The sequence below is a fragment of the Humulus lupulus genome, chromosome X, assembly GCF_963169125.1.
Source record: "Humulus lupulus chromosome X, drHumLupu1.1, whole genome shotgun sequence".
In the NCBI taxonomy this organism is placed as follows: Eukaryota; Viridiplantae; Streptophyta; class Magnoliopsida; order Rosales; family Cannabaceae; genus Humulus; species Humulus lupulus.
Genome location: NC_084802.1, coordinates 9,333,568 through 9,347,823, shown reverse-complemented (window position 1 = coordinate 9,347,823; position 14,256 = coordinate 9,333,568). Strand labels below are relative to the sequence as shown.

The 14,256-nt window shown below is 35.7% G+C and overlaps 2 protein-coding genes across 3 annotated transcripts; one reads left to right on the top strand and one right to left on the bottom strand.

The window, feature by feature from the left end:
• The first annotated feature begins 5,478 nt into the window (after positions 1 to 5,478).
• LOC133805209 (uncharacterized) lies at positions 5,479 to 10,203 on the top strand. 2 transcript variants are annotated; one of them, XM_062243331.1, is made up of 4 exons: positions 5,479 to 5,610; positions 5,681 to 5,984; positions 6,058 to 6,219; positions 9,318 to 10,203. In XM_062243331.1, the coding sequence occupies exons 1-4, from the start codon at positions 5,554 to 5,556 to the stop codon at positions 9,602 to 9,604; spliced, it is 810 nt and encodes a 269-aa protein (XP_062099315.1). In that variant the 5' UTR covers positions 5,479 to 5,553; the 3' UTR covers positions 9,605 to 10,203. The 2 variants fall into 2 exon arrangements, with proteins under 2 accessions (XP_062099315.1, XP_062099316.1); XM_062243332.1 differs by having other exon boundaries at positions 5,497 to 5,610; positions 5,690 to 5,984.
• A 169-nt stretch (positions 10,204 to 10,372) lies between these two features.
• LOC133805208 (polyadenylate-binding protein 5) lies at positions 10,373 to 14,256 on the bottom strand. The gene is made up of 7 exons (XM_062243330.1): positions 13,749 to 14,256; positions 12,460 to 13,235; positions 12,243 to 12,320; positions 12,045 to 12,134; positions 11,526 to 11,825; positions 10,931 to 11,155; positions 10,373 to 10,834 (listed from the first exon to the last, which is right to left on the bottom strand). The coding sequence occupies exons 1-7, from the start codon at positions 14,011 to 14,013 to the stop codon at positions 10,628 to 10,630; spliced, it is 1,941 nt and encodes a 646-aa protein (XP_062099314.1). The 5' UTR covers positions 14,014 to 14,256; the 3' UTR covers positions 10,373 to 10,627.

The following is a 14,256-nucleotide window of genomic DNA, read 5'->3' as shown; positions in this document are numbered from 1 at the left end:
CTATAATGTCCCCGGGGAGGTTTTTGGGACCTCGAGCACTAGGTTTTATTTGAGGTTACTTAAGCTTGAAGTAGCTTCTCAGATAGAACGTACGTTAGAAAACCTCTCGTTCTCTTCCCGTAGTTCATTTTTACCGTTCGAAGCCTTTTCGAATATATCTTGAGTTCTAGGAGTCGGAATCAAGAGAGGATCGAGGCATAGTGATCCTGTAACGCCCTGGATAGCCAAGACCGCTACACTGTGTGTTTATAAAGTGCCAGACTCGCTAATCAAGTCATTAAAGTAAAAACGTGTTACTCAGATAGTAGAAGAACTAGGGTTAAAAGCATTTTTGTCTCGAAAGATACATTTTCATTACTAAGCATTGTTTATGTACATGGGATCCCAAAAATGACAGTTTAAAAGCCTTTTACAAAAGTTACAAAGTTTAAATACATTAACAGCCATACTAAGGCAAAATGAGCAGTTAGGTGATCTCTGTTCTGACACACTCCTCGATCATGGTGATCGAGCGGCTAGCTATGTACATTTCACTTCGGAGCTCTCCACCTCAGGCCTGGTCCAGCTTGCTCTTGCCTTTACCTGCACCACGTAGCACCCGTGAGCCAAGGCCCAGCAAGAACACATATCAACAATAGAACATGCACATTCAGCTGTCAAGTCAATCTCACATATGGCATCTCATAAACTTCAAGCATATCAACAGTCAAGTATTTCATATACAAAGCATATCAGCTCATATAACACAATGCACAGATGATAACCAGGGCTAGCGCTCACAAGCTGCTCCCTCTGTTATCCTTTCGTTTCTGGCTCCCAGTGGCCAATTCGCGTCCCATGCGCTAAATTCATGAAGGGTACTCTTAGAGCGCTTACACGTGTCCCTTGGCATAATACCAACGATGACACAAAACAATTCTCGGGAGCACTTAGTCCCATCACAATCATACATTCGGGTGCAGTGTTCTTACCTTTCAAGTCACTGGTTTTCGATGTCACGACACCTTGAGCACGATCCCACTCGAGCCTTAGCGCTACCTAACACAATCATGGTCAAAGTCAACATCAACCCTCAAGTTCAAAACCTAGCCCCGGGGCTAATCCCGAGCCCCCGGGATGTCCTAGTTCCACCAAACAAGGTGGTGGAACCAAACCCCAAACCTTAGGTCAAAAACCCTTGCAAAATACCCCAAAATCCCCTTCAGAAGGCAGGGTAGCGCTACAGCGCTCTTGGAAGGGCGCTATAGCGCTACAGACAGAACCAAAACCCTTCCAGCATATGGGCCTAGCGCTACAGCGCCCAAAGGCTAGCGCTGTAGCGCTAGTCACAGGCAGCCAAACACCAAAATTTCCCTTGTACGATTTCTCTCGAGCCAACCTCAACCAAACCTCTTTCAACTCTTACCCAAACTTAAAAACAACCTCATGACCACACTCCACTCATCCCAAGCACCCTAAACATCTAAACTCCAAGCACATGCAATCACAAACTCAAAATTCACCATAGCCACCTCCAAACTTCCGAACCCAACACAAACCAGCTGAACACTAGAATTAGAGCCTAGAATTCATACCTTTGATAGAATTTCGCCCACAAGCTAACCCTAGGCTCCCTTGGCTTGCTGCTCCTCAGCCCTAAGCCTGAATTCCCTAAAGTTCCATTCAATTCAACTCAAGTACCCCAGCTTAAAAACCAGAAACAGAGAATGGATGAACTCTAGATTCTTACCTCAAGTATTGGTGAAACCCTGTTAAACCTCTGTCAACTCCTTAGTTTTAGATCAAGGTTCTTGATGTTTGGTTATCCCAGCTCTCCTCTAGGCTTTACTCCAGAAATTCTCCAGAAATAGGTGAAGGAAAGTGTAAACCGACTCAAGAAACTCTCTCTGTTTTCCCTCTTTCTTTTCCCTTCTTTTTTCAGACTTCTTTCATATTCTACAAATTCCACTAACTTAAAACCTCAGTAATACCCATCCTTAAGAGTCAAATGACCTTTATGCCCTCCCAATTAACTCTAATCCTTTAGTCCACTTAAGGGTATTTTAGTCACTTTACCTAATTCCCGCTACTTCCTCGAATGTCTCTATTATTTCCCGCTTAATTCCCGATACCTTACTAATCCCCAATAGCATTCCTCAATGTCATAATAATCTCCAGTTTATCCACTAAATTCCCATTTACACCCCTGAGCTCACCCCGAGCCGGGTATAAATCCCCGTTATGACTTTTCCGCTACTTTGCTCACTAGGATCGTCTCGAGTCACTGATCGCGGATATATCCACATAATAATGTGGTCTCGACAATTATCACATATATCAAAGCAGTTATACCCATAATGGCCAAAATTACGATTATGCCCTCCTACCCTAATCTGGGCCTACATGCATACAAGCACGCATAGTCATGCATCTCAAATACTCAAGTAATCATATAACATGCTTTAAATCATAATTACACATCTAAATCACTAAAATCACACGTAATCTCCATTATGCCCTCCAGGCATGCTAATCAAGGCCCTTTAAGCCTTATTAGCGAATTTGGGTCGTTACAGATCCTATGAAAGATTAGAAGCTTCTTGACCGAAGAATTTGACGAAAAACAACCTAATCGAAGGTAATCTAAGTTTAAAGTTTTGAGTTTTTAGAGTTTCTAAGCTTTGAATTGGACTTTGTAAACCATTGAGTTTTTGGTTTGATTGAACCTTGGGTTTTGATGGTTTTGGACCATTGGGAAGCTTGGGAAATTTGATTTGATGATTTGGTAATGTTTAGGCATGATTTTGGAGGCCTTGGGATGTTGGAGAACAAGTTTGGGGATGTTCTGGGTTGGGCACCGCGGCCCTGTTCTTGGAGAGCCGCGACCCTAGCTCGAAGAAGCAGGTGGGGGAGATTGCTCTTGCTGGGCGCCGCGGCCCTTGTTTCAGAGGTGGTTGGGGGGCCGCAGCCCTTGAGCAGGGTTGCGCCCGTTTGTGTGTTTTGACCCCGAAAACATAGTTTTAGGTCTCGGGATTGTTCCTACAACTTAGATTAGTTTGGATTGATGTCCCTGAGGCTAAATAATGGTTTGGGAACCTATGTTGATCATTTTTTTATTGATGATGTCCCGTGTTTGGTTATAACTAGGTGACCGCTAAAGGACTTAAAGTTGATCATTCTCAAGGGTTGTTTCTTTATTCATTCTAGCTCGAATCTAAGGTAAGAAAACTGCACCCTGTGTATATATGACATGCGTGATTGTTATTGAGGCATGTTGATTGATAAATGTGGACATGGATTTCATATTAAATGCTAGCGAATATTGTTTATCTGTATATGACACTGACTAGTCAGGGATACTAACCTAAGAGTCAGAACCGGCATAAGTGTCCTGAACGCAGGGCCGAATGAAGATTAGATCTAATCGATATCAGCATTGAATGGCTCTAAGGCATTAATGCTGGACCGACCCTAAGGTTGATGAAACTTATAAGCGCTTGGCTAGTCTAAGACTAGTTACTCAGAACCAGGGCCTAAGGTCCAGGTGACCGCTTGTCACATGGCTAGGGAACGATGTTCCAGAGTTATGACTTTATGGTCATGAGGAAGGTTATGTTGGTGACCAGTCACCATGCACCTATCCTGGTTAAGCTAAGGAAAGGTTTATTTACCTGTTAAGCCCCGGTGACCCTATCATCACAAGGCTGAAGGGAGTTGTTCCCAATTTAGTGACTTTTGCGACTGTCACCTATCTGTTTTGGACTGAGCATCCTAACTGATTATTATGATCATTGTTGATATTATATCATGCTATATTGTGTTTTCTTGTTGGGCCTCGACTCATGGGTTCTATGTGGTGCAGGTAAAGGGAAAGAAAAGCTCACCCAGCCTTGAGTGGAGAGCTTAGGTGGTGATGTGTACATATGCGGCCGCTTGACCACCTCGGCCAAGGAGTTCTAAGAGGGACTAGGGGGTTTACCCTATTTTGCCGCTTAGGTCGGCGAGTTTGTAAATTTGCAACAATAGTGACCATTTTGAGTTGTAAATAACTTGTAAATGTTTTGATAAGCTCATGAGCAGTTATGTACTTAATAAAATATATAATTTCCTCTTTATTGTTTTCCACCTTAACCTGTTAATAATACTTAGAACACGTTTTTAACCAAAGGACTCGAGTAGCGGGTCAAATTTCCAGTTCACCGTAACTATTTTGGGGTAACCAGGGTGTTATAGGTAACCCCAACCACAATTCCATCCAACACCGGCGTCCATCCATTCGAGAGCCTCAACCATTCGAGACCCCAGCTCCGATCGAGCCCCACCATCGGAACCCAGGTACGAATTAGCACCTCCTCCGCAACATAACTCTGAGCCCATCCCCACGGCAACCCAAACCTAGACGCGAACCACCCTCATCATCTCCATCTCTGTCGTCGATCTCGAGATCCAACGCCACTCGTCTGCAACCGGACCTAAACCCAACACTCCAAGGTGAGAACCAAGAATCCAAAAGCTCTACCCAAACCTCGTCGCACCCAGGCGAGTCCCTACCCCGACTGTCAGCCCATTTTCAGATCTTTTTTTTTTTTTTTTTCTATTTTCGAGGTGATGCAAGGAGGTGGTTGGAGTGGAAAGTCGCCAATGAGAGGCATGCAACGACTAAGGTTCTTGATGAGGGAAGAGAAGAATACGGGAGAGAGAGAAAGGGGGTGGATGTGTTTTTTTTTTCTATCTTCAGGTCCGTGGTAACTGGTTACCTTCTTGTTCTTTGTGTGTATATTTTTTAGGATAACTGATTACCTTCTCATTCTTTATGTGTATATATCTGGGGGTAACTAGTTACCTTCACGTTCTCATGTGTGTGTATTTATGAGTTCTTCATGGTAACTGATTACCTTCACGTTCTGATGTGTATGTATATTTCCTTCAAATTTGATATTTTTTTTGAGTAACCCGTCACCCTTCTAATGGTAACTGGTTACCCCTTTTATGACAAAATGTTACTTCTTTGAGGGTAACTGATTTCCACTCATGATACATATTATTTAACCTAGCTCTAAAATTTTATTTTTACATAATTGTTAAAGATCAATCATATAACTGATTACCTTACTTGGGATTTGAAAAAAAAAATAGTACAATCTAAAAAAAAAGAAAATAATATTTATAATAAATAAAAAATAATAATAAACACAGTTCATATTAAAAAAAAAATTGCAAAACAAAAAAAAATTAATATAACATTAGTAATATAAAAAATAAATAAGTTAAAAAAATAATAATCAAATTATAAACATACTTTTCTAAATTATAAAAATTTGATTAAGAGTAAAACTACCACATAAACCAACTTCTATACAAAAGTATAGAAAAATAACCCTAAAAGTGAAAATTTTTAATTTTTTTTTTTGAAAAAAAAATCATATTTTTACCCACAATATTAAAAATAGGATATAAAATGTAATTTTCACCATATTTAAACGCACAAAACTTTGGCGCCAAAAAGAACCAAATGAAAATCAAAAGCCCCACTCTGAAATACTGAGAGAAAGAAAGTAAGATACAGAGGCGAAAATGTCGACCGCCATCTTCTTCATCGCCGTTCAGTGTTGTCAATGCTCCACCATGCAGGTTCGCTTCTCTCTCTGTATCTCGCTCTCTCTCTATATATATATATATGAAAATCTGTATATCTTGATAGGTGAAGCAGAGGAGGAAGAACAGCAAAAGCAACAAATGGACATGCGTGGTCTGCAACCAGAAGCAATCGATCCGAAACGTATTCGCTCAAGGCCCCATGGCCAAGGACCTTCGCCTCTTCGTCCAGTCCTTCAACATGTCCCACCAATTCACCGACGCCTCATCGGATCTTATTACGCCATCGGAGCAACCGTCGCCGCCGCCTACGGCCGAGGCGGACTGCAAGAGGCAGCGAATCGATTGGACCGAGTTTCTCGATTCGGATGAGGAAATTGGTCGAAACACCGAACGAGAAGATCGAACGGGTGAGTAATTTTGGTTATTCAAACGAAAATGGGATGGTGGATGGCTGGGTAATCAATTGGGAAATTTTGTTAGGGTTTGGAGATGAACTGGAGATTGTTACGGAATTGCCGATGGGATTTTTCAAGAGAGCAAAGCTGAATGAAAAAGATGGTAGGGAGTTGGAGAATGGTGGATATGGGGATAAGCTTCTCAAACCTGTTTTCTCCGAGAGAAATCTCAATATTCAATCTCAAGGTAATATATAAACACTTCTTCTTATTGTGATTATAGTTCTTAAATGGTTGGTCTTTGAATTTATCAAAATAAGAAGAATGGTCTTGATTTTTCTGAATTTATGACAAAATTTTCTTAGAAGTCTTTAAAATGTCATAACTTAACATGCCTAACCCCACAACAAATGTAATAGCTATCAAAATTTTAAAACTTAGAATTAATTACTGAAGACAATCACACTAGTAATCCTTATTATTATAATTATTCAATGTGTATGAATTTGTATAGCCCTAGTAGAAGAATTGGTTTTTTTAGATTGGAAACTTGCATTGAGGATGATTTTTCTTTCAAAGCAAGGTGTCACATAATTGAACAAGTCACAAGGAGTGAAACAGCATAGTTTTGAGTTCTTGGAGTTTATAAAATGTCATTTAGTAATGCAAATTTGTACTAATAAAATTTGGGCAGTTTACATTATAAGAATAAATAATAACAATTTTGTTAGAGATAAAATAATATAACCAAAATATATTAATTATTGTTGTATATAACTGATTTCATTTGATTTAATAAAATATTACACTTCCTTAATTTACTCACAAACTTAACAACTTTCCTAAAATAGCTTAATTAATCAATTTGTTGATTTATTACTAATTTATTTTATATAAGATTTGACTACTAAAAAATTATTATTATTTGAACAATGAATGTGAAGCTACAACAAACTTGAAGATCATACCAATATTAAGGTGGCATGAATTATTGAGAAAATCAAGGGCATGTTTGGTATTGTTTTCTGTTTTTTGTTTTCAAAATTGTGTTCTCAGAAATGAGAATAAAAAACTGTTTTTGTAGTTTTAAAAAAACAAGAGGTGTTTGGTTAATGTTTTCTAAAAATAATTTTTTAGTTTTATTTTGTTTAAATCTTAAATAAAAAATTAACAAATATATTTACAAAGAGAAAAATATTTTAAAAGTTTGTAATAAACAATGAGATAAAATAATTTGAAAGAAAAAATGATGAAAAATAAGAAGTGAAAAAATTTGAGAACAGAAAACAATTTTTTCTTGTTCTCAAAATTTTTTGTTTTTTGTAACTTTGTTTTTAAAAATTGTTTTCTGAAAATAATGCCAAACACCTCCACTTGTTTTCAAAAAACAATTTTTAGTTTTTAAAAACAAAAAACAGTTTTTTAGTTAAGGTGCCAAACACCCTCCAAGTATTTTGGGTACCGATTGGTAGTTATTTATTGTTTATGTTATTTTTCTTCTTATATATCATCCAAATCTAATACAAAATTTAGACTTTTACCCAACTTTTATATTGGATGCATCTGATTTTAATAAAAACTTTCATTCTATGAATATTATAACACACTTGTGATTTATATATTTTATTTTATAGATGTTCTATAAAATTTTATTTTATTTATATATTCTATAAAACTTTCATTTTATAGATGTTCTCTTTCATACTTTGACGTTTATTATGGCTAATTTCTTTTAGGACATTTATATTTATTATAGGATATGACATATAATTTATTTGGTCTTAATTTTTATACTGCTTACATATTCAGTTTATATGTAAGAAAACTAAATGTAGCTTTTATTTTATTTAATATTACCCAAAAGTATATAATTATATAAAAAGATACCATTCAGTATATAATTAAATAAATGATGATTTTCTATGTATAACATAATAATTTAGTAGTAGTTTTTTTTTTAAACTTTGATGTTGATAATGTTATTTTCATTGGATATTAAAAAGTGTTTTTTTAATTATTTATATCATCAAGGTTATGCTTTTATTGTATGTAGGATACCAAAGGGTATTAAAAATAAGAAAAGAAAAGAAAAAAAGTATTTATAAAAAAAAAATTATTGATGGACACGAATTAGTATTTTTCTATTTGTTAAATTGATCATTTTTATACTATATATGTTTGCAAGTATGTTAACAATGAATATTTTTTTTTATGTTATATACCCATAAGTATGTATTTATATATAAAGTTTGGAAAAAGTATTCAAATTAGTAAACAAAAACATTTAGCTACCCATAAGTATCACTGTTGTTAGATTGAAGTTGCTAGTGTTTTCTTTGTTGTTCTTGTCTGCATTTAACTTGATTGCAGTGGAATCTTGTTGTTGTAATCCAACAAATACCATAATTACATTTGACATAAAATGGATTTCAATTAATTGAGATTGACATATGAGATGAGAGTATCAATTAACTACCCGTAAGTAACAATTGCCAAGTATTGATACGGGGAACTTTCAAGAGCAACGTGTTACATTTAGTTACCATCATACATATAAAAGTATCAAAAAAAAAAAGGAAAATATTTAATAAATTATGGTTATGACAAACTAGGTCTTTCAAAAACAAAAATATATGTAACATTTACATAATAATTTGATGCAAATAAGCATCTAAAAACAGTCGTAGATTTAGATACTATTGAGTATTTAGCTATTATTTTGATAAATACAAATATCCAAAGTAACATTTACCTACTAATTTATTCAGGTAGACATCACACCTACTAATTTATTCAGGTAGACATCCAATTCAGTGATTTAGATACTATTAAGTATTAAGTTACTATGTTGGTAAATACAAGTGTTTAAAATAACTACAAAATTCAAAACAAAAACTAGTTAATAATGCGAAAAGCAACTATAAATTATTGCATATAAACAAAAATCACAATAAATTTCATAATATAGACATATAAACTAAAAAAAAATAGACCACAAAATATATACTCATAGACACGTGAAAAGTAAAGCAAATATTGAAATAATGTGTTTTTTTTTAAGAAATAAAGTGATTCAATAATAAAAAGGCCAAGAAAACAAGTAAATAAAATGATGTATCAAAATGACAAGTAACATACACCAAATTAAATTAAAAAATAAGAGGTACAATAAAATGATAAATAAATTTGGAATATATGCTATTTAGGTTAATTAATATTATAATGTAAGTATATTAAAATATGCATAACAAATTAGTAATTAATTACAGTGTGTGAGTGCAAATCTTCCATAAAATTTCCCTCTCTTGGATTTGGTTGAACTTGACTGATTGATAATGTATGTAGATAAGGAGAAGCCAATGATGCATCATGACTTGGAAACCTCCATGGATGATACCTCAAAATTGAGTCATAAAAGAAGAGAAGGTGACCAAAAGACAAGAACAAAGGAAAAGGGAAGAGAGTCTTCTTCCAAATGGAGTAGCTACTTAATCGAAGACGACGAAGTCTCGCCATGTGGAAATGCAGGAAAATTGGAAGAGAATTCTGGGAACTGGGGCGATAATATCTTTCAGACATTGACAAATGAGGAAAGAGTAGAGGATGATGAGATCCACCCTGATTTTCTTTGAACTTGTCTTTGTTGGCTTTTAGATTTTTTCTTTGTATAGAACCCTTCTTTTGTACAAGCCACAGGGCACAGCCATTGGTTTATTTTATCACATTGTAAAACATTATTATCAAAACTATATTTTGGGTTGTGCATGGCTTTTAGGAAATGTGGTTTAAATTAAATAAAAGAAGTATTAGATTAGAGTATTAAGTTCAATCACATGCTCAGCTATAGAAAACTCACCTTGTAAAATGAAACTTTGAAATACAATTAATAGTTTACGAGATTACAGGCTAGCAATTATACAATTTGTATATTTTTTTTATGTACTTTAAGAATGTGCATAATATTACTAATAACAAAATTAAAAGAAAAAAAGAAAAATTAGGAATTCCCGTGCAAGATCACCTATACATAACAAAAATGCTATTACTAAGAAAAACATTAATTGTATAAAAGAAATGGGACTTGATTTTATTAAAAAAAACTTGAAAAAACATAAAAGAAAACATTTTTCCAAAATTTTATACAAAAAAAAAATACAAAAAGTAAAAGTTTCTTAGAGAAAGAATTAATTCAAAGAGCATTTAAGACATTTTTCAAACAATACATGTGAACCCATGCTTTTTTTCCTCTTTGAACTCAAGAGAAGATAGGATCACACGTACTCTACACTTTAGATTTTATTCCTCTAAATTATTTTGGCATCATAGAGAAATCCAAAAAGAATCTCTCATCCTCTAAAAAACGAAATTAAACTAAAACAAGTTAAGTGAGAAAAGATCAACCAAATCCAAATCCAAATTCAAATTCCTATAATCTTAAATGTAACTGATAAACATAACTCCCCAAAAGAAAATCCTAATAATCTTGTGTCTTCAAAGTCCTCCACACCAAACCAAGTCAGGAGGAGGCCTAAAAAATTAGCAAGAGGTAGTTGCCACATAAATAGCTAAGATAAAGAGACTGTTCTAGAAAAAGAACCCAACAAACAGTTAGGCCTGTAAAAAAAGGCCAAGAATGTTCATACACCAAGGGCCAATTAACCAAGCTGGTCAGCAACATCAGACTTGGAAGAAGCTTTGTGAAGGACTTCCATTGCTTCAGCCACCTTGGCCTTCAGAGCATCTGGGGACTCGATAAGATGCAGAACTTCTGTTTGGTCCATCTCCAGCAGCATTCCAGTCACCTTTGCCGAATGTTCCCGTTCAAGGCACTCCACCAGTGGATATAGCTGCTCTCCAAGCATCTGTCGTTTTCACAACACAGTAAGAAAAAAAAGGTTAAACTTGCATTTCTCATAATGTCTTTCACTCTACTTTATAATGAGTTCTTGTGGATGTACCAATCGCTGGTTCTCAGGAGTAGCTGAAGCCAAAGCAGATGCAAGTGCCGACATTGGCACTGGTCCAGGTCGGTGAATTTCGACAGGAGAGGCAGGCACAGAACCATCAAATGGCAATGGCATTATTGAACCCACAAGACTCTGAGGGACCATCGATGGCTCCAAGCCATTTCTTGCATTTTGCATGTATCTAACACCTTGATTAGAGTTGCGTTGATGCAGCAACTGTAATAGAATTGCATTTTTGTTAAAAAAAGAAAATGACACTCCAAATATAATGTTAAATAAAAACCACAACCAGCAATATTGTCGTCTTGAGACAAAAATACTGCCAGTTAACCAGTAACAAAGAGCAATATGAACACCACGAAACATAAGAAAACTCATAACTTATAACATTAGTGACAACTAAGAATTTGAGCATGTGTAAGATGATACAAATAGAGCTACATAAATTAGGAAGTCATGGAAACTCATATCTTATGAGAGTATACTGGAATTTCTAGTTGAAGAGAGATTGAAAAAAAATAATTAGCCACATGTGGGGGTAAACTGGAACCAAAAGACAGCAGTATCATAAAAAACTGATACATACCTGCTGCTGTGGCACTTGTTGGATGTTCCCACCACGACGTACACCCATCCTTTGACCTGGTTGCCCTTGCCTCTGAAGGTGGTATGGCATCATGAAATTTGGAGCCACACCAGGCCGCATTCCAGGCAAAATTTGCTGCTGAAATCCGTAACCAGCAGGCTGAGGGGGTATAATGCCAGGAGAACCTTGACCGAAATACATCTGTTGCGGACCAAGTCTTGGTGCAGCATGATGGAATCCAGGAATTCCTGATGGCAAAGGTGCCATTGCACCTGGTGCTCGAATTTGAGCAAAATGGGCCTGGAATTTATAACATTTAAAAAACAACATAAGATTTCATTCATGACCGAATTGTTACACAAACCTCCATCAATTACAGCACTAGAGTTGTAATCTCTAAATATTTATATATTAATTTAATCTTATAGAATATAAAAGAAAAATTACTAAACTACACGTAAAATATAAAAGTTACAGTTTGAAGATATTAATACAAAAAGGAAAGGAAAAAAACTGCACCTGCAAACGAGCCTTTCTCTCTTCCTTCCGCTGGGCAACAGCCACATACAGAGGTTTCCGGCCTAGCATCTTTCCATTCATTTCATTCAACTGAGAAAACAAATAGTCACGTTCATTAAAGCAACATAATTAAATGAAGAACATGAGCATTGGTTGAACACGAAAACATCCCAACTCCCACTAGGGGAAAGTGCTTACAGCTTTAGTAGCTTCCTCAGGAGTGGAAAAGGCAACAAAGCCAGAGCCCTTGCTTATCCCTTGTGAATCAAGCATGACCTGTAGGTAGAAAATAAAAGATATGTAAGTATCAGTGTATCACTACTTAAAAACATGAGTACATTATACAATAGAAGAAACTTAATTAAGAACCAACAAATAAAATTAAAACTAATATTCGACTTGGAATAAATGTCACCTTGCATGATGTTATTGTTCCAAACTCAGAGAATAGCTCCCTCAGCTTTTCATCATTCATATTATCTTCAAGATTTTTAAGATAAAGATTAGCACCTTGAAGCTTTTCAAATCGACTGATTCTTTCTTGTTCAAATTTAGCCCTTAACTCAGCTTCTCTCTCCGATTTCCTTTGAGCCCTCCCGACAAACCAGGCTTTGTCATCATGAATCTTACCATTCAAGCTCTCAACTGCTACAGCAGCAGCATCCGAGCTCTGAAAGTTAACAAAACCAAAGCCTCTAGAGTTGCCATTGGCATCTCTCATAACAACTGCACTAGTGATGGTTCCAAAAGCGCCAAAAATTTCCTCAAGGATCTCATCACTGACTGTTTCAGACATATTTTTGACAAATACATTAGTAAACTTTGGGGACCCATTTGAGCGACCCCTTTCCTGTTTTCTCACAAATAGTCCAACATAAACTTGTTTGTCGTTAATCAGCATTCCATTCAGCTCTTTAATTGCTTTCTGAGCAGATTCGTCATTGTCATATTGCACAAAACCATAACCTTTTGACTGACCATTGTTATCAACAGCAACCTTACAGGACAGTACAGTCCCAAAGGCAGCAAAAGTGTCAAGCAAATTCTTGTTATCGAGTGAGGTGTCCAAGTTCTTAATAAACACATTGGCATATCCACTCTTCCTTATGCTAGGATCTCGATGAGAATACATAATTCTCATAGGTTTCCCATTAACAGGAGTGAAATTCAAAAGTTCTAAGGCATTAGCAGCTGCAAATACAAATATCACAATCAGGGTCATAAACACAACTGGTCACTTGCAATAAAATTAAACATAAAAGACCACATAACTCACAACACTACACTACAATCATTGTTAAAGCTTTATGAAGAATTTTGCAACACACATGCCTTTTCAACAAAGGCAATGCTGATTAAAGTTTAAATCTTGATCCAAACATTTGGGGTTGTCATATGAAAAAGAAAAACAAAAAAACATGTTACAAAAACATTACTTTTTTATTTTAAATACAAATAAAAGACATAAACAATAAACAATGTAATCATAGGATCTTCCACTGCTGCAGCATATATCTCCAAAATAGTTTATTTCTATTATTTAAAAAATATATATATAGATATTTTATTTCAATTATAAAAAAAATAAAAATGAAACAAAAAAAAAATTTAGACAAAACTTAAAGAAACAATTTTTCTTCTTTTAACGGGAAAAAACAAAATAAAATTGAAAAAAAAAATCAAAAGCGATGAAACAGTACGGACCATCTTGAGGATTAGTATAGTTCACATAGGCATAGCCAAGGGACTGCCTCCGATGCTGATCCCTGCAAACCCTAATGGAGACGACCTGAGCCACTTGGCTAAAAATCTCAAAAAGCTGCCCTTCGTCCACGCTCGGCTCCAGATCCCCCACGTACAGCGACGCATTACCAAATCCCGCCGCTGTCACCGGACCCGTCACTGCCACAGCAGAGGACTGTGCCACCTGTCCAGAAACAACCGTCGCTGCAGCCGCCGCCGCCGCCATTGCCGTCTCAATAAATTAATAAAAAAATATATTATAATAATAAAACAACAAACGAACGAAAGAAAGATGAATAGGGATAAAAAGGAGTCGATTAGGGTTTTCGATCGATGAAATCTAGATAATAAACGAGAACAATCAATACAATCACTAGGGTTTGTTTCTCTACAAGGAAGTTTTTTTTTTTTTTTTTGGGTTTTTTAATTTTTTTTTTTTTGGGTTCCTTTTTTTTCTTTTCCCTGAAAA